The sequence below is a fragment of the Zootoca vivipara genome, chromosome 1, assembly GCF_963506605.1.
Source record: "Zootoca vivipara chromosome 1, rZooViv1.1, whole genome shotgun sequence".
NCBI classification, from domain to species: domain Eukaryota; kingdom Metazoa; phylum Chordata; class Lepidosauria; order Squamata; family Lacertidae; genus Zootoca; species Zootoca vivipara.
The window spans coordinates 23309204-23335680 of record NC_083276.1 but is presented as its reverse complement, the minus strand read 5'-3'; the positions used below and the strand labels follow the sequence as shown (position 1 = coordinate 23335680).

Here is a 26477-nt window from a genome sequence, read left to right as displayed (position 1 = left end):
CCATGTGTAAAGTAATCCAATGGCGCAGTACACACATGATGGAAGACATGATCTTACAAGTCATGGTTCTTAATAAACACACCCATCCATCTCCTTGTATTGTGCAAGAACACAAACCATGAGAGCTGATTCATATGAAATGCTAAGCCAACACTGATTTGTTTCCTACACTTGTTCACAGTTATTAGCTTCCCTACACTTGTTAGCAGTTATTAGCTTTCTGTTGCCTGTAGTACTCATAGTTCCTCTTTTCCTAATTCCCTCATTGTTGTTCTACTATCTGGTCAGTACAGTTTTTATTGTATGCATGCACACCATACATTTAAAACACATTTAAAGCACATGGCAAACCACAAAGAATCCTAGGAACTGTAATTTATCCCTCACAGAGATATAGTTTCCAGCAGCTATTAAAAAAAAACCTAGTTCCCAATATTCTTTGTTTTAAACGTGCTTTAAATGTATGTTATATAAGCAACATGAATGAAAATTATTATTATTATTATTATTATTATTATTATTATTATTATTATTATTTTACCCTGTTCATTTGACTGGGTTGCCCCAGTCATCCAAAGACATCAAGGGTTCAACCAGAAAATCATGATTGTATTTTATAATACACACTTTAATGTTCAGTACCATCAAATTTTAAAACATTGCACGACATGCACTTTCCATTACTTTAATGACAAAAGCAAAGAATGAAGACAATTTGACAAGCACAGGTTGGTGATGTAACACAGACCACTGATAAAGATCTCCAGTCTTACTGCACTACTTACTGACTTCTGAGACTGATCACAGTGTATGGGGTAGAGCAATATGGAGGGGGCTTGACTTAGAGGACAAGGCATGGGCTTTGAGTGAAAGGATGGGGTTTTGTATGCTATTACTAGGCTTCTGATAATGGAGCAGAGATCTTGGAGACCCCTCTGATCCCTGCTAAACATAAATGCTATGATGACATGGCATAGGCAGTGAACATACTGTATATAGCAGAGGGCTAAAAAGCACAATGTTGTAGAAGCCACAGCAGAATAAGAAAGGGATGTCTGCTAAGTTTGTGAAAGCCGGAAATCAATTTCCAAAAGAAGTACCTTCCTGTGCTGGCGGATGGTATAAAGTACAAGTTAGTAATTCCTATACTTAATTTGTTTTCCCCCTTCTTCCTTTAATACTTAGGAATGGTAGTGGAAGTAAATAAGAGTTAAGCCTCCCAAACTGCATAACCATTTGGCAGCCCCTCCTGTTATGGCTAGCTGTAGATCTCTAAAGTGTACTAGAATTATAAGAAACTAGATGAACCAATTCACGTAATTAAAACATTTTAAAAATGATACTAAATCCAAAGTTACACAAATGAGGCTGCAGGTACAAATACATGTTTTATTTGGATATTGCAGAATTGATATCAAGGAAACCTTATTGAACAGGAAAATCAGTAACCCCTCACAAACTATAAAAAGTGAATGTGTATGCCCTACTGTGTTCAGTGAGGCACACTTCCAGTAACTATGCAACCTTAAATAAGTTTTCATCTGAAAAGAGTATATTTTTTACACTCAAGATTCATAGCTCTTGCTTTGAGAAGGCTTTTTAAAACTATGCTTTTTCCAGAAAGAAGGTTGTGGGGCAGGGGTGCATTGGACTTGCATCGGGTTGACGGGGCATCTGCTAGGACTGCTTGTCTGCTTCAGAGGGGGAAAAGGAAGAGCTGCGATCACCATGGGGAAGGGGAGCAAGTAAAGAGGCTGCTTCTACCTTGCGCTCCCGGAACGGCAGGAGGAGGAGGAGGAGGAAGAGGAGGAGGAGGAGGAGGAGGAGGAGGGGGGCCTGTGCGGGAAGCTCCTCATCCCACGGCCTCCTCCTCCAACGAGTGGCTCTGCAGTGGTGGGGCCTGTAGACCTCCAGCCAGGCCTGGGCTCAGAGGCCACTGATGGGAGGAGAGGAAGAAGAAGGAAGGCCCAATGCGGTTCTTAACTTGGCAAGGGGGAGAAGCGGGGTCCATTCAGCCAGCCAGCTGCCCATCAGACTGATACACGGACTGCTCACCTGCTCCCTCAGTGCGCACCACCCCCAATGGACATTTTTCAAAATTTAAAAAATCCGCCTCGGTGGTGATTTCACCTTTGGAATCCTGGGCATCTCTGGAGAAATCCAGATGTATGGCAACCGTAGTTAACAGCAACTGTCATTCTGGCATAGAGTTGCATTAGGCCCAAAGCTTTGTTGGGGCAATGACACAAACATGACACCCCTATGCCAATAACCCACGTGGATAGATATAAGGCTGGATCTACACAGATATTTTAAAGAACTATGAAAAAAGACCGCTATACAGTAAAAGCTCCCAATGCAATTTACCATTCACTTTGGATTTCAGCTCTACAGCACCATCTGGTGCCACATTTTTATAATGCACATATAACGTTATAATTGACCCATGTAGCTGAGTCCTAAGTTTCAGCCAAGTAAATGATAGGGGTCCCAAACTTACCATTATTTACTTCCCCACGGTTTTTAAGGTGGTTCTACTTCCACTTAATATATTGGATTTATACATACAGGTACACTTCATTTGCTAAGAGCTGATTCAAGCATTGGTGAGGGCATGTGGTATAATCCCAAGCATGCAATCCTCCCACTTCCATATTGAGGTAGTGCAGTTCTCATCCTACACCTTTAAACATACTCTATTAGTTTGGGAAGCATAGATGACAATGAAACAAGTTACCAATTATTCCTTACAGCAGAATCAAGATTTGCCACTGAAACTGAAAATAATAGTGACATCTATCATTCTGATGTCATTTTAAGTTAGCAGCTGCACATGGTTTATGAAGAAGTCAAAACTGCTTCCGAAAACTGTGCTCTGTGAGAAGACAAATTACAGCTTCGGGACAGAAATAAGCGCCTATGTCAGTGAGGTGGGCACAGAAAGACAATGTAAGAAAAAGAACAGAAAAGCAGAAGATTCACCAAAGCAGTGAGTGAGATTCTGAAAAGCAGCAGATGATGTAGTAAACAGGTCCTAATAGATACCTCAGTACATGAAGGAAATAGTACTAATATCTCTTGGAAGAGCATAGTGCTAGATAGGTAACAAACCTATAGGCAAAGAGGTTTGTTTAGCCAGCTATTAAATAAGGCCTCTCTCTAAATATGTTACGCAGTGAAAGTAAAATAGGTGGGAATAACCATGCACTCCATCTTGAGCTGAGATATGAATGTGATAATAAACAAAATAATAAATTAACTAGATTCATAGGAGAAATCTCTATGGAAGCATATGAAAATGCCCTTAAGATTTTATTGAACTTGTAATTCTACTTTATTTTATTTATTTTCAGTATTTAAAAAAAATGTTAAATTTAGCAAATTTAATGAGGTCAGGGTGAAGAGAAGTGTTTACATTTGCAGAGTTCTATATATGTACAGAAAGTAGCATGACAGCATGACAGTTGAAGGCTGGTAGAAACATGTATATGTGTATCAGGGACACCAAAATGACAAGACAGCTTTGCGTGGAAATGGAAGATGGTGCTGAAATATGAAAAAGACATTAGCAAAGTAAAAGCATTACCTGGAACCTCTTTTCAGCAGCAGAAGGAAGAGAGAATGATTACTTATTCCAGTTTGGTTTAATGATGAATTGGTGAAAAGTGTGTTTTAAGATAAGAAAACCAAGCATCTAAAATTATTTTATAGCAGAAAAGATATTACGTAGAATTGTGTTGATCTGATCTTCTGGCAATATCCAAGTGTAAGAGACTTTATTTTGTGGTTGCTGTTTTTTTTGTTTACAAGGGTAATATTTACAGGTATAAGATGGAGAGGGATTTTAAAAAAAAGTTGAGACATGATTTGCAAGAGAGGAGTAGTTTGGCAGCATAAAGAAAAGGAATAGGAAAGTGAAGGAGTGCTGGGAGAGGAAGAGCCCGTAGTGTAGGGAAAATGAGAAGGAATATATTACCTCTTTTGGGGTACAAAAGAGTAAGCTTGCTAACTATTTACTCAGGTTCCTCTATTTGGCAAAGAAGGCTCATCAAGCATGCTCCAACACCACACAATAGAACAGTGATGCAGGAGAAGAACTTTTACAAGCTTTCAGGAAAATGATGTCTAACTTGATATTCCACAGGTTTCATTAAACAAAGGCAATATAATTGCAAATAAGACAGAAAATATTTGCTCATATAGCTTTTTAGTACAGAAAAGGATGGTTTGGAAAACTCCATTTTTCATGCTTCTGCCTGCTTACCAAGTTTCCGGATCAAATTATTGTGGGTATGCCTGGGGTGCTCCTCTAATCTTTACACTAGTCACTAATTCTCATATCAATTTCTCATTACTTTTTCATAATTCTTCACCTGTTAACAATGAGGCAGCTTTGTAATTTTTCACTCATATATAGCTAATTGCAAGTACCCCAGGCAAAAACCCAAGCAGAAAACTGTACCCAAGACTCACAGGTTACCATCACTCCTCCCCCTAGGTTTTGGAGGCTAGAAGAAGGGAAAGCAGAGCTGCACTTGTACCAGACTTAGCACTATCCAACGAAGGGCAGTACAGAGCCACATGTCGAGTTCAAGGCTCTTAGGTTGAAAGTGGGAAAAGCAGAATTGCATTCAGGTCCTAATAGATACTGACACTGGCAATGGGGAACTGAAGAAGTAGTGGCCATGAAAGTGAGTGGGGCAGGAGGTGTGTGATAATCCTCTAAGTAAGTATTTATTTACCAAGACATGATAGGGAAATAAATCAAAGTTTTACAACAAAGACAGCAGCCTTAGCATACTATTGCCATTTTTATCACAACCGTTAGCAGGAAGGGCTTGTACACATTGGGCCATATTCAACTAAATCACAGCAGTAGTGGAAAACACTGCAATGATGCTCTTCTCCACCCCACACCCCATTTCCCCAGAACCAATTCTGGAGGATCAGCAGAACAGCACATACGGGGAGGAGAAGAGACATAGTCCCATCAGGCAAGCAGAAATGCTTGCATTGATGGAACGGCCTCCTTATCACTACTTTGAATACAACTCATAATAATGTAACTCTTGTATGAGTAATTTTGATGACCTGGTCCTGAGTCTATTTTCCCCTCTGTATTATATTACTATTTTATAAATGCTTTTCAAACAACTCATACAAATTCCAAAATGCACAGAACAGATATATACCGTAATTTGAAAGGAGTTGTTCTGCTTTGTTTATGCTTATGTATAAATCACAACACTGTACAGTATTTGGAGATGGAAAAAAATCAAGTAAGTGCAAACTCATATAGGCTATCGGTGAAATCTGAACATTTAATTCCTCAAGGTTTTTTTTTAAAGATACCAGCTTTTATCAATGAATTGTCATTGTTCCTTTGCTGCTTTTGTGATGAAAATCACAATACTCTACAAATATCTATTTGCTCTACACAGAAACTGCAATAGGCACCTACAGCAGATTCTTGATTAAAGTCACTATCAGTTGGAGAGAGTGATGTGATTTTCCAGAAACAGGCAGGTGGGAGTAATTAACCACCTTCCTCCTGTGCCAATATCCTAATGCAGATTGCACATGCACACTTATTTCTTTTTTTTTAAAAAAAAGTTAAAGATATATCATACATTTAACATCTAGTTTGGCTCTAGAATCAGCTCCTTAGACACTGAAGCTACGTAGCAATTGGAAAAGAATGAAGGAAAGAAGAGTCAACTCCAGAACACTGAAACTAATAGACATTGCTTGTAGACATTGCTTATGACAAGTTTCCTGTCTGGTGCTGAGCTAGAAGCAGGGCCGTCTTAAGCGCCCCTGGGCGGGTGAGCGCAGCGCGGTTGCCATGGGCGCAGCTGCGCGGCGGACCGGCCGGCCAGCGGGCGGGTGCAGCTCGCGACACCCTCCGGGCGGGCCGGCGCCGTGGTGCCCTGCGCCACCCAGCCTGGCCATAGGGCCGGCCCTGGCTAGAAGCTATAACCTATATGGCACACAGAAGATGTATAAGGTATGTATATTCATGGACACAAAACTGCCATCAGAAGAATGCATCTTTTTTGTTTTTTATCAGCCTCATTTGATTGCTCTAGAAACTTTCCAATAGCGAAAAGGAAGTACTGTATTTTTCCATGTATAAGACTAGATCTTCTCCCTAAAAATAATGTCAAAAATTAGGGGGCATCATATACACGGATACATCTCCCCCCCTTTTCTTAAATCTGAGCCCCCTAAAATAGGGGGCATCTTATACATGGGAGAGTCTTATAGTCTGAATGACTGCTCCCCACATTAAACGGGGGGTGATTTTGCGTGGTCGTGCGCAGCCCCCTGGACTGCAGAGCGGCTACATGGTAGTTCGGATCTGGCCACCACCTCTCCAGGCTGGATACCTGGGGTCTCCGCCATTGCATCATTGTATTCCCTAGGATTTTGTCTATACAGTGGTACCTCGGTTTATGAACACAATTGGTTCCGGAAGTCTGTTCATAAACTGAAGCGTTCATAAACTGAAGCGAACTTTCCCATTGAAAGTAATGGAAAGTGGATTAATCCGTTCCAGACGGTCCGCGGAGTAACCGTTCATAAACTGAAGCGAACTATTCCATTGAAAGTAATGGAAAGTGGATTAATCCGTTCCAGACAGGTCCGTGAAGTACTTAAACTGAAGCGTTCATAAACTGAAACATGGGTGTAATTGGTTCCGGAAGTCTGTTCATAAACTGAAGCGTTCATAAACTGAAGCGAACATTCCCATTAAAAGTAATGGAAAGTGAATTAATCCATTCCAGATGGGTCCGCGGCGTTCATAAACCGAAAATTCATAAACCGAGGTGTTCATAAACCGAGGTTCCACTGTATATGTATTACTTGATGTTATATTACTTGACGTTATAATTTTCCAAATCAGATAAAATATACTTTATAGTGAATGTTTTATATATGTAAGTAAGTTCTTACCTTACAACCCCTTGCCTTCACAGGAAGCATAAAAATTAAGCAGGAATATTAAATTATGAACAATATATATCATAAATCTAGGATAAAGAAAACTGAAATTAATTGAACGGAACAAATATTTGTTAGCCAATTCTAAACTCACATTTTGTACACAGGCATTAAGACCCAAGAACGAAATAAATGCATCAAGTCTAAAGGTCATTTGTGTGTAAAATTCAGTGTGTGCCTCTGTAAAATATTTGTAAGCAGAGGTGTATTATTTTCCTGGATGTCACTTCTGACTGTTTTCCAAAAGATGGATCTGGCATGCATGTTTGCTTCAGACAATGTATTTTGGAATTAGTTTTCCAAACCACAGTTCAAAATGTAAAGGGAAAATTTGCCCACAAATATTTAAAGTTGCAGAATTAAACATGCCCACTTAGATGCAAGGACTGAAGATGCCTCTTGCGTACACTTCTAAAATTATTTGACAATTACTTAAATTCTTGTTTAACCCTACCTGCTTCTCAAAAATTCCATCCTTTCAAATCTTCAAATGTCTCAGCGCTTGGCTGGATGCCTGCAGTTCTGTAACTCGTATCAAGGATTACATTCCAGGGGTGGCACATATACACAAAACTGGATATATTTCAACCAGCTTCTTTGAACTGCTCCTGCATGAGCAATATTACCTCCCAGAGCCAGTGCACCCAAATGGGGCTTAGCGCTCCCTGCCCTGCCAAGACAGGGAACTTACTGGGCTTGGGGAGACACTTAAAAAAAAATTGCAGGGTTGTCCAAGATCTTGCAAGAGCCTCCTAGACCTCAGTAAGCAAATTCGAGAGCTTTAAAGCTCTTCCCGCATAGGGAAAACCCTGCACAAAAGAGTTTTTAAGTTATCCTCCTTCCGTGCTTTTAATTTGCATTATTTAAACATTGAACATTGAAATTGCACGTTAAATGTGCGTAAGTTGTAAGTTGCCTGCATATGCACAAGATCACAGTACAGCGGGGAGGAGGGAGTACATCTAGCACTGCATGAGTGTTAGTGGCCAGCTTTAATAGCACTGATCACCTGGTGGTAGTGGCAGTGAGGAAGTATTATTCCATGCACCCTTGTCCCAACAACAGAGAATCAAAGCTATCACTGACTATTTGTTTGCTACTACTGGTGTTCATCGGCAGTGTATGTGTGCTATTCACTACTACATGTGAAAATATTTTACTCTTGGCAAACATTCTTAGTCCATGAAAAGTTAAATGGAAATATTATCCAATATTTGAGCACAATGGTTCAAAACCAAATAGGAAAAAAAATCTCAGCCCCTTTTATGCACACATGCCCCTTAAAATTCTATTACAGTATGTCATAAAATTACACACACACCCCAAGTTACCTTTCATCAACTGAAGGCTCTTTTAGCTGCAGATGAGGCTTGATTCCAAACATAGGTCTGATGTTGGTTGATAAGGCTTTGATGGTGTAATTAATTTCATTTTCTCTTGTGACATCACTGTCATATCCTAGTAAAATATTTATAACCACAAGAACTATTGGAACTAAGAATTAGGTTAATTGTTTATTAATTTATTCTATTTGCATATAAGTGCACCAGAGACAACAAACAACAATAGATAGGATCAAGACCAGCCCTTCTGTATGTTGAAGGAGTTCTTCAGTTCATGGGAGAACACTTTGCAGAGCCTGCCCATTGATGAGGCAGGGTGAAGCACCCACCTGCCACTACTTCCTCCGCCAGCAGAATGTCCCCCGTCACTGGAGGTAGGCATTCCAGTGCACAACATTGCCACTCATCTGCTCCACCCACCCAGGGTACAGAAGACAAGCAGCAACACCTTGAGGAGTGCTCTGGTTCTTGCCAAGTTTGGCAAGGGGGGCCATCTGGCAACAGTGGAAGGGAATGGTACATTCCCATTTCACCTCAGGTGGCAAAACAGGATGCCACCAGGCACTGAGTGTTTGCAGAAGTAGCTGCAATACTGTGAAAGTTCCTGCTGGTGGAAGTGATATTTTTTGCCAGTTCCTTTACTGCATGCAGCACCTGTACAATCTCCCACAGTATTGGGGTGTAGGAGTGTAGATTTCTAGTGGGCACAAGAAATCAGAAAATCACCTCCCCCACTTCCATGCGCACAGCTCTGTTAATGGATCTTTGGATCCCAGCCAACATAAAACAAAATTACAATAAATATAATTTACTTAGGATTTTTAAAGGCATTTAAAACAGTAAAATGGTTTTGCTAAATAATTAATTTGCACACATACACACACACAAAAGAAAAAACCCTGGACCTTTCAAACTGACATTCAGATTATGGAAAATGCATTTAGTGGGAAGAATTAAAACTGCTTTATAAGATTGAAGTTATCTTAAAATGGTTACTTACCCCCATCTTCCTCAGAATCTAGATCAGATTCTTCACTGTCACACTGCCTGGTTTCTCGATGGCCCTCCATCTCATGGGTCCACAGCATTAAAGAGGTGTCTCCACCTCCAACACTGACTAATAAACTGTCATCATGAGTCCAACGAACATTTGTTACATGTGTACTATGAGCCACATACCTCTTAAACTTCCCATATTTTCCCTGAATATGAAATATACAAAAAATGTAGAACATTTCATTCATTAGCATTTTTAAGCAAGGCTACAAAACATCTACATTATATATGAGTCAAATTAACACTGAACAATATGCTGGGCAGTAGTGGAGGGCCTGGTGCGTCTGTGTCATTTACTTGATCTCCTATTGGCTGCAATGCTGCTGCATATCAGAATGGGAAAAAGACAGTCCAGCATTCCTGTTGGCACTGTTTGAAAACAATCCTGCTATGCAACAGCAGTGCAGCTGAAGGGAGGTCAGCTGAGAGCACAGCCCTTCCTCACTATCCACTACTGTGATCCTACATATCTACATAGCTACTATTATGGCCATACAAAGACAAAGGGAGTGTTTAAATTAAAGTATAGAACAGACAATTTCTCAGAAAAGGAATGGTTTGCCAAATTATCTCCAAATCAGATAAACTCAACAAAAGGAAACAACCACAAGGTAGTTACAGGCTACAGTATTTGAAACATTAATACCCTTTTTTCAGTACCAGAGTTACTCCGAACTCCAATGAATGACCCTTAACCACTGTCTCAGCTGCAGAGGTGTTATGGAATGTTTAGGAACATTCCAACATATACATGGACGTCTGCCGCACAAATTAACCAGGCAGAGGGCCTTCTCGACAGTGTCGCCCCTTATAGAACGCCCTCCCATCAGATGTCAGGGAGATAAAGAATTACACAACTTTTAGAAAACATTTGAAGTCTGACACTGCTTCCCTTTGTCTAGCCCTGACTCCTTAAGAATGCTGGAGGCGAACCCAAGGGAAGAAATAGTCATCCTCTTTTTTCCCCTATAGCCTTGCTTCCACAACTATGTGTTGCAATGCCAGCCGAGATGTGATGCTAGAGGAATATCATTACTTGGGTTATGAGCTTGCATGGCCTGAGGAAGATGACTAAAGATTTTACTGGAACACCTCATACTTTCATTCTCTCCCCCCCAAAAAAACCAAAAAAAAAACCTGTTAGAACAAAAATCCTAGAGCATTATCGGTGGGAAAAGCTGTGCAGTGGAAATGTGGTGTTAGTTGTGTGATTTGAGTTGTTGGTATGTGAATGAGGGATTGTGTAGTATGAAGGGATGTCAATCACATTCTTCTTACATTTGCGTCTTTGTCCAGGAGCTAAGGAGTTCTTACATGAGGGATCTCCCATTTTATTTTCACAAAAACTCTGTGAGGTATGTAAGACTCAAAAAGAGTCCTTTGGGTACCAGCAGACCCGGGATTTTAAACCCAGGTGTCTCTAGTCCAAGTCCAGCACACTAGCCTCTGATTTGATAAATACATACATGTTCTAAAATGAATATCTTCAGCCTGAAATAGCCACTAGGAGTGGGGTACTAGATTCAACCAGTGGGCTGGAACCTTAGCTCTATAAAACCCCATGGACCAAGTTTAACAGGGGTGACATTGTGACCTAGAGTCACAATGATGTCAACAAACCATTTTTGCCCATGCAGTTTGAAATCAAACCAACTGGGCAAAAAAACACACCTGTGCATAGTACTTTCCAAGTACCATTTGCTGACTGGCAGTGCCTGCAAAGCCCTTTTTATTCAAGCCCTGTCATCATATATGACATCAGCTGTAGGACAGGTGGGAATGGCACAACTTGACTGTAACAGCCTGGCAGACCAAGTGGAAAGATCTGTTAGACCTACCAGTAGTTAGGCCTGTGGGCCAGAAGTTAAACAAAAGCAAAATCAATAAAATGGTGACAACTAAGACCTGCTACACATATGCATACACATCACTTGAAAATATACCCTATGCTGGACTTTCAATCTCTGCAAGATGGTGAACGGAGCACAGATCTGTTTGCTCCGACAGATCTGAACCCCACAGAGAGTCAGGGGAAACACCAAGGCAAGGCATACCCCCCCCCAAAAAAAAAGTCTTGAGAGGGTTCTCAAGATGTCAAGGGCTCCAGCAGATTGCAAAGAGCTCTCCCGCAATTCCCAGACCCCTGCTCCAAAAGGCTCGGGAGAGTGGGGAAAAGAAGCAGGTTTGAGTGCAGTCTTGGCAGCAAAGTGCCTCCCTGGGAGCGAAGCCTTAACGCTCCAGCCACCAGCAGAGATTTTCCGTAACCAACATTCAAGCCGATGGGATTGTAAAAAGATTTACCATTGAAATTAAATAAGCTTAATTCAGCACCAGACGAAGGATTAAAAAGGAAGTCTGTTCTTCGGCTTCTGGGTAATTAACTGTACATGGAAAAAAGTGCAAGTGAAAAACTATTATCTTATTTGATATTTACGGTGTGGGCCTGCTGATGGGAGAATTGAAAGTAATTGAAACCCATTTTTTATTGCTTGACATTGCTACAGGATTTTAAAGCTGGCCATGACTTGGTACAGTATTTGTGTATGGAAAAGGGAACGTGGTGCCAGGATTCTGACAACATCTGAGAGCCCTTACACTGCACTGCCCTTCCAAAGCTTTTCCCCGGTTGCGGGGAGGAAAGCTTAAGGCAATTGAATTCTACTCTTCTTGGCTTGTTATCGATACTGGAGTATAAAAGTGGAAACTGGATTTTGAACAGCAGCCATCATTAAAACTGAACTCAGCAGAGGAGATTTGGATTAAGATAGTTAAAGTACTCTGTTAGGGAAATATAAGAAAGACTTATCTCGGCTGGAGGGATCTACAGAGCACTGAACTCGGTTTCCTGTATATAAATCGGAATTTTAAGGATGGGAAAAAAAGCCTGCAAGAGAGGTTGATATACCTATTTATAAGGATCTTCAAGTGCTGCAACTCCTCATTCCACCCTGAGACATTTCAGAAAATTGGATACTGAATTTAGTACACTCTCTTCTGGACAATTAAGTGGTAATTCTTATGGATATATTGTTTCGGCCTCTTTTTAGGGTAGATATTTGTTATATATGAATATCAACTTAAAATTTGGATTTTATGTTAAATTGCATATGTGTATAAAGTAAACGGGTTGAAAGAGGAGGGATAGTAGGAAAGCACAGAAACAGTTACTGTTTACTGTGAACTTACATGGAATAGCCTTGAAACTGATAAGGTGGTGGTGAAAACTAGATATTTTGAGAACAACGGAAAGACAAAAATATGATAATGCTTAAACGGTCAGAGTTGAGTCTGGACAGAAGGGCCCAAGTACAGGACCTGGGGGATAAATCTCAATTTGAATCGATGAATCTTTTTTCTGAATTGAAAAAAGAATTTATGAAAGAGATGATGAAAATTATGGCTAAAATAACAAATGAGTTTACAACTCAAATGGATCAAAGCATTAAAAGGGTGACAGAACCGATTGAAATAATAGAGTCTTGGACAAGGAGAACTGAGGAAGGGGATGTTCTTAGGCAAAAATTGGAGAGGAAGCCTAAAAACTGGGAAAAGATGACTGATATGAAGAAAATCCAAAAGAACAGGGTAGATTGGGAAGTTTTGTGGTTTAGGCAGAAAACACTTGAGGAGGTCATGGTGGAGAAAATGAGGCAGAAAGTACAACCTCTGAGACTGAGATAAGTTTGGAGGAAAGGAAAGTTTGGATTTGGAATTTGCCTCAACGGACAGATGTCTTCTGATGAAATTTAAGTACGCCTAAGTTAGGAAAAAGAATGGGAAATAGTCTTGGAAATGGTTATTGTTTATGTGGAAAAAATATTGTAGATATTAGTACATTAGCAGGCTTTGATTAAATGCTTGCAATTAGTAGAGATGGCTTCTAAATTAGTAGAGATTTTCTTCTAAAATTAGAAGAAAAAATAATAGTTAAGCACAGATTTGGAATGCAGAAAGTTGTTTTAAATGATATTCTAGATGCTTAAATGACATCTGTGTTAAATAATGGTAAATGATTTGAAGTGTTAGTAAGTTTTGATTAACTATGTGTAATTATTAGAAAATTGGGTAAATGGATATGGAAATGTAAGAGAATAAAGAACCAGAAGAGGAGATAGAGGGAAGTCTGGAGATTCCTGGAATCTTGAAGAAAATGTTTTGAAAAGATATTGCTATACATAGGGATTGGGGGTAAAAATGTTCTTTTTTATTGATGTTAATGTGGAATTAAATTGTGAAAAACAATAAAAAATTATTTAACAGAAAATATGCTCTATGTTGCCCTATAGATGAGCATGTGAATTGTCTCCATTGAAATGCATTGTGTCTGAGAAAATGTGGTACAATATGAATGCTTGATTTGTATTAAAGCTGATTCACATATACCAATGAGAGATAAGAATACAAGTGTATTTTCAATTATTGTAGATATGAAAACAGTAGGACTTCGTTTAAGTCTCATTATGCAAACACTGCATATTTACTTACTTTGGCAGGGTATCGGAAAAGCTTTACAAATCCAAAATCATCTCCTGTTGCCAAAACTGTACTATCACTGGTGAGGCATGAAGCAGTTACATCTGTAACTTCTCCAATTATTGGCCAAATTCCTTCACAGCAGGAGCCTAGAACACTTGTCCAAGATGTCCAGGAAATCTTTTCTGCCTATAAAGATAGCCTGTTTGAGAAAGGATACTTATCCATAGTTATACATCTGATCTCAGAGCAAACACCATAATCCTAGAGGTATACACTATTTGCATCTCCCACTGAAATAATTAGATATTACCTATGACAACTGCAGTCAAAATGCTTTCAGTTTGAAGGAGGATCATATGGGTGTTTTATGAGGATGTGTTATCACCCAGTATTTGAGAAAATTTATTCCAATTACATTCTACTCTTCTTACCTTCACATGTCTGACAATTTGCTATTGTTAGCTATGCAGAAAGTTTATTGTTTCCATATTCAACAGCAAGAACGGTTGCTTGCATGGTTTGCTTTAATGTCCTGAGGAAAAACTACGGGGAGAAGAATTCACTACTTACAGCACAAGCCTATGCAAGGTTTCTAGGAAGTAAGCGCAATTACGGTATGTTCAGAGGTTTTTTTCTCCCTCAGGTAAGTGTGCAAAGGACTGAAGCCTTAATGTGTTTGTGTTCTTTACTTCTATTTGTAGGACATAATTTGGGAAGGTTTTCTTTTTTTAAGGAAATCTGAAAGATTCCCTGACGTACCTTGACTTCCTGTGTCTTGCGGGTGATTAGTATAAACCATACTTGTAGCATTTGAATTTAATTCATATAGGTGAGTTTCTTAATTTCCCTGAAAGTGCAACACAGTAATACTCACTATTCTAATCTATTCTGGTCTTGTAAAACTATTTCATTGCTTGTTCTTAGTTTTTAATAGTCTGATTCCAAGACTAGCTGTACCACTAGGAAAACATTTCATTTGAGGAATACTGACCAGTGTCCCATAACAATGCAACAAACCACAGCATTAAGCAGAGATACTAGCTTTTTTGATGGGGGAGTGATATTGACAACAATTTCATTAAGCAAGGAAATAAAATTATTTGGTGATAAAAAGCGTTTTCAGGTTTTGTAGGGGGGAAAGCTGGTATTGCAGTTGAAGACTCTATCCTTAATGGCATCTGATAGGACTTTTGTAAAATGCCTAGAAGGGTATTGGGATCTAGTAAAAATTTACTGGTATTTAATTTTCAATTTAAATTTTGGATATCTTGAAAAGAGAAACTGCAGCATTTACTTTCGTGGCTAAGTCTTTGTCCTTCACTAAAGAAATATATATAGGAAGGAAGTTTCACAATTTCTTTTTTACATATTGACAAAACAACAAACCTGAACCACATAGTCTGCCAAGGTCTCAAAACACTATCACAATTGATAAGGCAGAATTTAGATCTCGCTCATTGAAGGGATTAGCGTTCCAGAAGCTTTGGAGTTTTAGAACAGCAACTTTTGCATTCTGCCACTAGGTGGACCTCAAGTCCCACCTGATGTCATCTTACATGCACAAGCAAATAACATACAGGCAGACACCAGCACCCCCTTTACACACATTCAGTATGTGTGCAACCGTGTATATGCGCATCATACCGAACCTGGAAGTGACCCAGAAACGTTATTAAATACATCACTGAAACGTTACTAAAAGATGGGGGCAGGGTGGGGGCGGAATGGGGTGTCTGCAGGCTTTTTCAATAAGTGTCAATTATACACGATTTCACCAATGCGTGTGGTGTCTCAGAATGTAACCCCATGTAAATGTGGGGCTGCCTGTTGTGCCTTCAAAATTATGTAAATGACAAAAAGAAAATATAGATATTATTTACAAAATTGTATTTGAACTGAATTGTAAATCTTCTTACCTCTGTACTGGGAATTATCTGTTTTTTCCCCCGAGGAGCTTCAAAAAACAACTGTTCCTTAGCACCAGTGTTCACTTGTAAAAGCTTGCCTAAAAAATGTTCACCAAATACAAAATCTTATTGAAGACTTTTTGTTTGTAGTTTATTTACACAATATTTATTAATTCACTTCCTATTAAAATTCGTGAGAAATTCATCACTACCATTTGGAAATGCTGCACAAAAATCATGCACAGTTTACACTTTCCATGCTACAGAAATATAGTCATTTTGCAGCAATTGTATTTCTTACCTCTAACATCCCAATCAATGTGTGTCACATAACTGGAAGAGCCCTTGCAGATTCCAACCCGCTTACTGCTCATTACATTGTAGATATCTACAAACGTATCATACGATGCTACAGATAAGTATTTTCCAGCACCTAAAATGCAATCATAAGGAGACGAATACTTTTCCAAGTAACCTGATTTTCTACAAAAATAAATGTTAATCACATAATCTTTGGAAATGTCTTATTTGTAGTTTTGAGGTATGGTTTATGTTTCATGCTATCTTGTTAGCATTTGATTGCAAATTATTGCAAACCTACGCCAAGGGGAGGAGGGAGCAGCCCTCAAGTCAAAAAAAGCAATTATATATGGAAAATATGTGAGGATAAATACTGAGGCAATGGGTATCTCTAGATAAGCCTTATTACTGTAAATGGGTTGTTCAGATATTGTAAATATGTCATTGGGAAATATTTTATTTTTAAATGTATTTGATTTTCCCCAGGAAGAGCAGATCTTGATTAATGGGGAAGAGGGAATACAGGCTGGCATTTTGATACCAGCAATGTTATTGCATGCAAGAGGAGCACCCACCACACAATAAATATCCATCTGGAAGAATCTTATGAAGAACAAAATGTGACATGAACTGCAGATGCAGATACAACCTTAGTTAATCTTCAGTTACTACCCAACCTAGATGTAATTTATGATGAGTTCAGACTTAGGGAAAATAGGGTTCATGGGGCCAAAAGCATTCTACTGCTAATCTTAAAAGGCAAATTCATACACTTTGAAAAGTGTTTAATGAAATAATGTTATGGGGTTTTTTTGGGGGGATGTTCAGCCTTCATGGTGTTCAGCCGCCCTGAGCCCAGCTCTCACTGGGGAGGGCGGGGTATAAATAAAATAATAATAATAATAATAATAATAATAATAATTATTATTATTATTATTATTATGCCTACATGATGCCCTTGTAATTACTGGGATCCAGAATCCAGCAAGGGTTACAATCTAATGCACGTAAAATGTGGGCTTCCTTTAATTCCAATATATTCCAATAGATCTTTCCAAAAGATCCAACATTTTCCAACATCCACTTTCTTAATGATCTCTTCTCTCCCTCAGCATTACAATGTAAATGTAAGGAGCTTTCAAATTGTCCAATATTTCCCCCCTCAAATTTTAAGTAGCCTGAGTGCTCACTGGAAGGACAGATCCTGATGCTGAGGTTCCAATACTTTGGCCACCTCAGGAGAAGAGAAGATTCCCTGGAAAAGACCCTGATGCTGGGAAAGATTGAGGGCACAAGGAGAATGGGACGACAGAGGACGAGATGGTTGGACAATGGACAGTGTTCTCGAAGCTACCAACATGAGTTTGACCAAACTGTGGGAAGCAGTGGAAGACAGGAGTGCCTGGCGTGCTCTGGTGGTACATGGGGTCACAACGACTAAACAACAATAATTACCTTGTCTCCCTCGCATCCCGCAGTACTTTGTATTCTTTTCTTAGGTTCATTTTATTAACAATCTTTTGTTTTTGTTTTTTAAATGTCTTTAACTGTGCAATTGTTGGGGAAAGGATACAGGTGAGTGGCAGAATGCATATTTTGCATGCAAGAAGTCTGAAGCTCAATTCCTGGCATCTTCACTTAGGGCTGGGGAACTCCCCTGTCAGCAATCTTGGGCAGCCACTGTCAGTTAGTATAAACTATACTGAGCTAGATAGTCTGACTCAGTAAAGAGCTTCTTTTTGATATGTGAACCCATATGGAGGACTCAACCAAGACAGTTTCTCCCAAAAGTGATGTGATTCAAGATTTCCAATTGTGTCCAGGAAATCCTCCAAGCATACAGCTACTGGTACATGAGCATTCAAATAAGTGCACATGTGTTCAGTCTGCAACACTTTCCCAGCCAGCACCCTCACAGCATAGTAATCTTAATTCAGAAAAGGCCTTAAATTGACAGCAATTGAGTGGGAAAAATCTTGTCATAATGCCATTCTACAATTCTGAGTGACTTATCTGAAGCCAATTGCAGGCAATTCTCAATTTGTGTGTGTTTGATGCATGTATGACCACAGCCGCTGTGTTGGAGACTGGAAGAGGGCAGGGTGGGGTAGGATGGGCTTACACATGCTCTGCTGATGCGCATGATGACCCAGAATGTAACCCCTATGTAAATGGGGGGTTGCCTGTACTTACCAGGAGAAAATCGTATATCTGAAATAACGTCCTTCCTATGATGAAAAGAAACAAGATCCTCCAGAGTGTCTGAATTTACTATTAAGAAACTTCCATCATTGAGACCTACTGCTAATGCCTTCCCGTCTGGAGAAAAACAACAAGATCTTCCCCCTGCCAAAAACAAAGAGGCATATTTTAGTTCTTACTGGAGGCCTGCAGGCATTATTTTGCTGGAAATTTTGATGTATTATGTTGCACTTTCAAGTGTTCAAACTGTTACATATACTTTCATTAATCCTTACATCTCTACAAGGTAAGTCAGTATGAAAAGGTGGTAGTAACAACAACAACAACAACAACAACCTCCTCAAACAACTTGCATCAAAGTTTGGATAACCTATTTCCACATTACATTTTCAAAAGTTTAAATCTTTTTTACATTTTATTGTTCTAATACTAATATTATTTAACTCAATTTCACATAGATTCTAATATGAGTGAACAGCAAAATGTTTGCAATTTTTTATGAAAAGCACCATCATCTTACCCTTCTTCAGTTTTCGAACAGCAAGCATGCAATGGCTGGGGGACAGATCCCATATTCTTAAGGTTTTATCATCACTTACAGTGGCACAAATAGGTAAATGAGGATGGGTAGCTAAACCCCAAACTTCTCCTTCCATGTGACCCTATAACAAAACAAAAGCAATTTAATTTAATTTGCTATATTACAAACAAGAATTAAGAATTTATTTAAAAACAACAGCAGAGGATGCAGCCAACTTATTAAACCACAATAGAAATTATTATGAGTTTGAGGGCTGTAAATTACTATGTTTTATTGATTGTAAAATAATAATAATAATAATAATAATAATCTGAACTTTTTTTCACAGTGCTTTCCAAGCCAATTGGTGGCACATGGGAAGTGCTGTTCAAGGTGCTTTGAAGGCACTACCAATAGCCTGCAAAGCCCCTTTCTGCAAGTTCCAGCTTTACCTGCCCCACACCTAGGCATGGCTAGACTAAAACAGCCTCATGGGCTTGGTGCAGGGGCAAAACTAGGCTTTACTGTATTTCACCCAGGTCAAAGACCCAGTCTGGCACACACACCTCACACACACACATTTACGTGTGTACACACACACACACACACACACACACACACACACACACACACACACACACAGAGGCTGGGAGCCTCAATGGCATCCCTCTGGAGGCTTCACCTGGGGTAAAAACCCTGGCTACCCCCCACCCCGTAGATACAGCACTAGCTTGGGAGACCTAAAGGTTCTCCACTCCTGGCACAGACATTACTATGTAAGTGTTCTATATTTTAAGAACTTGTACTTGAGCTTGCTTTTCTCTCCTCACTCCCATTTCTTTTTCCTCATACATTATGTCTTTTTCAACTGTAAGTTTGAGGGAAGAGACCGTTTTAGTAGTGATTTTTGTAAGCTGCCCTGAAAGCCTTTTAGGCTAAACAGCAGGGTATAAATGCCTCAAATAGACAAGCAAACAAACCCACCTCATCCCCATTCCCTGCACAGTTTTGCCAACCTTTTAAAATGGATTTTCTTCTTCTGAATATGATGAACATGGGGGAAAACAAGAGAGATGACTGAACCAGTATCCAAGTTGCCAATCAGTAAGTTTGCCAAATGCTGAAGGCAGGAGAAAGCTGGAAATGTTTGTTTGTACACAGCCACAGCCTTACCACATTGATCCTAAATTGGCATTTTACACCACCAATTATGAAACATTATTACAGCAGCTGTACTTTAACATTTCAAAACCAAAAATATTTTTTAAAAGAGAAATATATGGTTAATATTTACTGTACCTGGACAAGCAATGTTATTGGCCCACTTTTATCAACTTCCAGTATTTCACCATTCTTTGTGCCCACTAAAATATGACCATGTCCTAATGATATGGCACGTATAGAAGGGTTATCTTCTAAAAGGAGACCTAAATAAAAATACATATATATATAAGAGCTCAATTTTGGATGAAATCAATATTTTAATTGGAAAGCTTATTATTTGCTTGTTTAATTTCTAACATAATCCTGGCTTGAACAGAAGGTTCAGACTTCCCAGTCTCTCTCTTTTATCTTTGGCTTCTGTTAGGCAATCCAGTGCACACTTACCTGGAAATAAGTCCAGTGGAATTCAGTAAGACTTATTTGGGAGTGGACATGTATGGGTTTTCTCTTTTCAATCTACTTTTAAACATCTTCCTTTTGACAATTATGCACAAAGGACCATATTCTCCTCCCCCCAAGCCCCCCCATCTGCTCTGGAGGTCCAGTAGAACCCCCAGAACAGCACATGGGGGAAGGAAAGGGAAGATTGTTTTGTCAGTCAAGCAGAGATGCTTGCATTGATAGAACCATCTCCTTAGCATGATGTAGAATACAACAAAAAATAAATAAAAATAAACGGTATCTTAGCTGAAACCTGTTTCCAATTTTGCCTTGACCCACATGAAAATATGCAGAAATAAATATATAGAACAGCAATCTAAGCATTAACGAAAGTTCAAAGAGAGGCATGATGAACGAAGTAAATAAATAAGTGTTACCTTTGGAGCCAGGGGCCAAGGCAGCCCTTTTGATGGCATACGTTTTGAGACACCGTTCAAAGGTGTCATCCCAAAGAGCCACAACTCCATCCTTGCCTCCAGTTACAAATCCCTGAAAACATTAGAAATATTAGAAAGTGAACAGCAGAAAAGTTCTGTGGTACAGTAAACTTTAGTATGGTATTTAAATATTAATCCTGCTCATCAATCATCCCAGTACTACAATCTTGGATAGCATATCTACAGCAATCCTCTTTATCCATACTTCTGAAGTCATTTAGAACAGTAAATAAAAATGAATATAGCCAAGATTAATATATTATTTAAACTCAGATTAGCAGGAGTGATATTTCAATGATGATTCCAGCTTCATTCTAAAATGTGTTAGAAATTCTATTCAAATCACCAAAAAAGAGATTTAACTTTAATTGTCCTGAGAACAGTGGGACTACCTGTGTGCTTTCAATTTATTTGCACTTAAATATTACTTTGAAACAAGCTACCAGTAGTTAAATTTCTTCATTGTAAAAAACATCATCCATATTAGACTGTGCAGCATTAGGGGGCACTAGAAAGCTTTCAAAAGCACTTCATTATATGGCAGAGGGCAGCGCCGTCTTAAGCGCCCCTGTTGCCATGGTGCGCCGGATCTCTCCGGCGCCCTTCCGCCCCGTTTCCCAACGCGGTGGGCGGGTGGGCGCGGCGCTGCTGCACGGCGGGTGGGCGGGCAGACACAGCGCGATCTCTCTGGCGCGCTCCCGCCCCGTTTCCCAGCGCGGTGGGCAGGTGGGCACCGCGCGCAGCTGCGCAGCGGACCGGCGGGCCAGCGGGCGGGCGCAGCTCGCGGCGCCTTCCTGGCGGGCCGGCGCCATGGTGCCCTGCGCCACCGGGGGTCTATGATGAGCCGGCCCTGGCAGAGGGTTCTCTTGTTAAAAGAAGAAGAAATCTTTTGGGGCCTGACAAAACACCAAGGCAAGGCATGCCTAAAGTAGCTCTTTAGATATTGGCTATACATTTTTTAAAAAACAATAAATTATTATTGATCCATTTTCAATATGTCACTCACTTTTTCTAGTGCATGCATACTGAACACAGGGCCATCATGTGCTTTCACAGTTTTTATGAGGAAGAGATCTCTCCATATGCATACATCCCCCGTTGAAGTTCCAGAAAATGACATCTCTTCTGTCCAGCCATAAACTGCACACATCATTGTATCAATCTTCCCCATTGGACCTACATAGCCCTTTTTCCCAATCAGTCCACCACCTTAAATTAAAATTGAAATGAAATATTAACAATAAAAATAATTATTCAGAATTTCTATGAACGTAACTACTGTATGTATTTGTACGGATGCAATTTTTGAAAAGACGATACAGGAACATTTTTAATGAAGTTTAATTTCCTTTTTGTCACTTTCATTTATTAAACATGCAATTTCTTTTGTTCCAAAATTGAGAGAAAATGTGTACATCAGCAAATGGACTTAGACAGCTCAGTTGGTAAAGCACGAGACTCTTAGGACTCAGCTAGTTTAGTAAAGAAAAGGCGATTTATATGCATTGTATATGCGATCTAACATTGTGCCAACAGATGGCACTGTGGAGCCACGTTTTTCTCTACCTGTCTTCCCTGTTTAAATTTACAACGCGTTTAACTGAAACACTTCTTTGATGTGTCTAGATCAGGCACAGGCAACCTTGGCTCTCCAGATGTTTTGGAACTACAACTCCCATGATCCCTGACCACTGGACCTGTTAGCTAGGGATCATGGGAGTTGTAGTTCCAAAACATCTGGAAATCTGGAGAGCCAAGGTTGCCTATGCCTGGTCTAGATCCAGCCTCAGGGTTTTGGGTTCAAGCCCAATGTTGGGCAAAAAGATTCCTGCATTGCAGGGGTTGGACTAGATGACCCTCATGGTCTCTCCCAACTCTACAATTCTATGACTGCAGTCTTATGCACACTTAAGGATAAGATAAGAACATAAGAGATCTGCTGGGTCAGACCAAAGCAACTTGTTTTCACAATGGCCAAACAGATGCCCATGGAAAGCCTGCAAGCAGGACACGAGCACAGGAGCACTCTCTCTACTTGTGCTCCCCAGCAACTGATATTGAAGCATACTGATAGCCTTCTCCACCATGAATTTCCCTAATCCTCTTTTAAAGTCATCCAAGTTGGTGGTCACTACTACAAGAGAGACGCAAGCAATTAATTTGACTTGTCTTACCTGCTCTTCGCCAGAATTTTATGTGTTTCATTCCAGCTGTAAGAAGTTTATCAGGCATGTAGGGGTTAATCTTGACAACAAATATCTTGTCTTTGCTCCCCCTAGAACAATATACAAAATATTTTGACTTTTGATTTGTGGGGAAAGCTTTCTCCATGGCAATAAAGTTAAGGAAAACAAAAATCTTGGGTTGGACCAGATGAGCTTCGAGGTCCCTTCCAACCCTACCATTCTATGAATTGTTCACACTCAATAGTGAATCATTGTGTTGGGGAAAATGGAAGAACTGTCTATTCTTTTACTTTTAAAAACATGCAGATTGATCCAACACAATGCAGTATTGTATTTTTGTATTTTATTGTATGCATGTGAATTAAGTGGTTCACAACGATTATATTGAGTTATATTTCAATAACTTTTTCAAGAGGTTTGGATCATTTTTACAATACAGTTATGGTATACTCTGGTATGGTATACTCTGAAACACTACTTTCACTAGCCTATATTCAGTATTAAGAATACCTCTGCTCTATTAACACTATATTTTTACTTTAAAAAGCCTGGTTCACACACTCAAGAATCAGAATACACAATCATGTTGAGAAATAGCAGTATGAAGCAGTCCTCAGCCTGCTAAGAAACGGTTATCTATGTCTGCATTAATTGATGCATATAACATATTATTTTGTTAATAATAAAGGCTATAAGACTTCGGACTATCACAATAGTGATGACTCGTTGTGGCTTCTAGTATCAGCCCTTTTATTCACTTTATTTACTCACTTTGTGTACTTCAACTTTTGGTCAGGGCACAGATCCACAAGATGGCTATTAAATGAAACACCATGTATCAGAGTGCAGATCTGGTTATCTTCTTGCATTTAATGGAGTAGGGGGCGCAAAAGTATGCCCTCCCACTGGGTACTCTTATCCCACATCTGAGTATGCAGGACTTGTGTGAGTGGGCCCAATGCACATACAGTCAAACCTCGGTTGTCGAACATAATCCATTCCGGAAGACCTTTTGACTTCCAAAACATTAGACAACCGAAGATCAAAGGGCGGTTGGCAAAGTCAATGGAGAAAAAGGGGGGGGAACTCCCCGGAAGCCATTTGGCTTCCAAAAATCATTCAAAAACCAGAGCAGTTACTTCCAGGTTTTCGGTGTTCAGGAGCCGAAATGTACGATAATGGAGGCATTCAGGAATTGAGGTTGGACTGTATAATGTACATATAAAGTCAAAATGTGCTGTCAATTCCTGGATTAAATGTAGGGTATCATTGATGCAATTCAGACCTATGCCCTAGGCATGCTATATCCATACTTTGCTGTCCAGTGGCTCAAGAAGACACAACCTCACTTTCCCACTGTGCATAGGAGAAGGTCATTCAAACCTCCTCAAGAGTACTTGTACTTTTCATCCTAGGCCACTTATGCCTTGATTAGTTTCCATAATTAAGCTAAACTCTTACCTGACTGATGAAAGCTTCTCTCCTTTTCTCCAGTCCCAAAGAACAATAGTGTGATTGTCATCTATTCCAACTGAAGCTAACCGTTTGCCATCCGCTACAAAAGAAAATTATAATAAGAATGGTGGGCATAATCATAATTCTGTAATCAGCAAGGTGTTTCTGAATTAGTGTTAATGTCTGTGGAAATCTCCTGCATGTTCAAATATTCATTCTCACTCATTTTTGTATCTAAGCAGCAGCTATGTTGATTAGGGTATACTCTGTATATCCATATTTATTCTTTACATGTCTTTTTCATGTTTGTTAGGAGTATCACTCCTTACCACTTTCCCAGAGTGCCTCCATAATTGGACATTTGATTCTCCATTTCCTCCTTTCTAGGCTTTCAACACACTGACTAGCAATCACTGGACACTATTAACATATATATTAAAACATACCGGTATATATAGGCCTTTGATCTGAATGGAGTCAACTGGTTCTGAATGGACTGTACTCCCCTAGAGTTAGGCAAATGAGTACCAAAGACAGGGACAATCCAGTGCTGGCCACAAATTTATGTAATATGACTCCCACCCCAACCTCGAAGGATACAGGGCACCTTTATTAGTGACTTTTACCACAATCATTTTTCTTCAAGCCGAAATCAGATTTTCTACAGCATAATGAGAGGAAAGCCTGAAAATGAGGCTAATCTCCTCAAAGCTAAGAGCAAAATATTGCAGTTGTTCTTATAGCAATGTAATAGTGATCTATTCTTAGGATTTAAAAAGCTGTGTCACATTTCCAACAACTATAGTTTCCAAGTCAAAAGATAATCAATCATAAATACCTGAAAAGTCAACAGCACAAACACCATATTGATGATAGCCCTTTAACACAGACAGTGGTTTTATTGTCTCTGTATCCCAAATATGGATTGAGCAATCACGACCAACCTTAAACAAAAGAGATTTGACACATTATGCAGAAAGAAAACTAACCAACTAAAAAAACTCCAAGAGGTATAATGCTTATTTGTCCATAACATCCATTTCATGTTTCTTTCACACGGTTATAATTTAGATTTAGATTTAGATACAAGAAATAAAATATGGTTCAAAGGTCTCAGACTATGTTCTTATTCTGAATGTTAGCTATGTGTATAAAGAAACAGAAATATGCAGGGCTACTAAAAGAGCACCCCTTTCACCTTTGATTAATCAAATTGAGGTTAATTCATCATCATCATCATCACTTTTAATTTGTATACCGCCTTTCTATCATACAATACTCAAAGCGGTTTACAAGCTGAAGAAACAGAATCTTATGAAATACAAAACAAGCTTATAACAATCTAATGCAATACATAAATATGATAATAAAACATAGCTTTAAAATAAGCAATCAAATAATGTAACGTTCAACAATCATTACAATAGTATAGAATAATATCAGCATATGAAAATTAAACAGAAACCCACTCTTAACATTTACAATAATTACAAAATAATAATCAATAAAACAACAGCAAGCCACAGTGCATAAAACAATACAATGCAAATTGAAAAATAGAGAGGTTAATTCAATTGAATTTAATCTTTTGCAAAATGTCACATTTTATCAGTATCTTCATCAAGCACATTCTATAGCTACAAATATGAATGCTCCTATTTCAGATATTCTATAAACGCTAGCTATTCTATACTTAAGTAGTTCCAGTGTCCACACGAGGGCACTAATGTACATGTAGCTGCTACAGCATACTTTCATGTAAGTCATGTAAGGAGGAAGCTCCCACAGAAGCATAGAGCATTTCTCTTTTTAGAAGGAAAACTCCTGCAGGGAGAAGTATGCAGTGAGTAGAGCATGATGCAGGTATGAAGATTTTCCAGAGTGGTAGTAGCCATGTTAGTCTCTTGCAGCAAAAACAAAAGGTA

At 39.2% G+C, this 26477-nt stretch overlaps 1 protein-coding gene across 1 annotated transcript in view; it reads right to left on the bottom strand.

Annotated features, from left to right (window-relative positions):
- EML5 (EMAP like 5) overlaps positions 1-26477 on the bottom strand; it is a 92482-nt gene that overhangs the window by 21201 nt on the left and 44804 nt on the right. Inside the window, exons 15-28 of the mRNA XM_035107512.2 lie at positions 25391-25496; positions 24559-24652; positions 23086-23186; positions 21918-22120; positions 20852-20963; positions 20109-20236; positions 18810-18951; positions 18281-18433; positions 16089-16220; positions 15797-15885; positions 13890-14066; positions 9349-9550; positions 8337-8463; positions 6958-6972 (exon numbers count right to left, since the gene is read on the bottom strand). Of these exons, the coding sequence (XP_034963403.1) occupies positions 6958-6972; positions 8337-8463; positions 9349-9550; positions 13890-14066; positions 15797-15885; positions 16089-16220; positions 18281-18433; positions 18810-18951; positions 20109-20236; positions 20852-20963; positions 21918-22120; positions 23086-23186; positions 24559-24652; positions 25391-25496 (1781 nt within the window). The remainder of the gene's footprint in view (positions 1-6957; positions 6973-8336; positions 8464-9348; positions 9551-13889; positions 14067-15796; positions 15886-16088; positions 16221-18280; positions 18434-18809; positions 18952-20108; positions 20237-20851; positions 20964-21917; positions 22121-23085; positions 23187-24558; positions 24653-25390; positions 25497-26477) is intronic.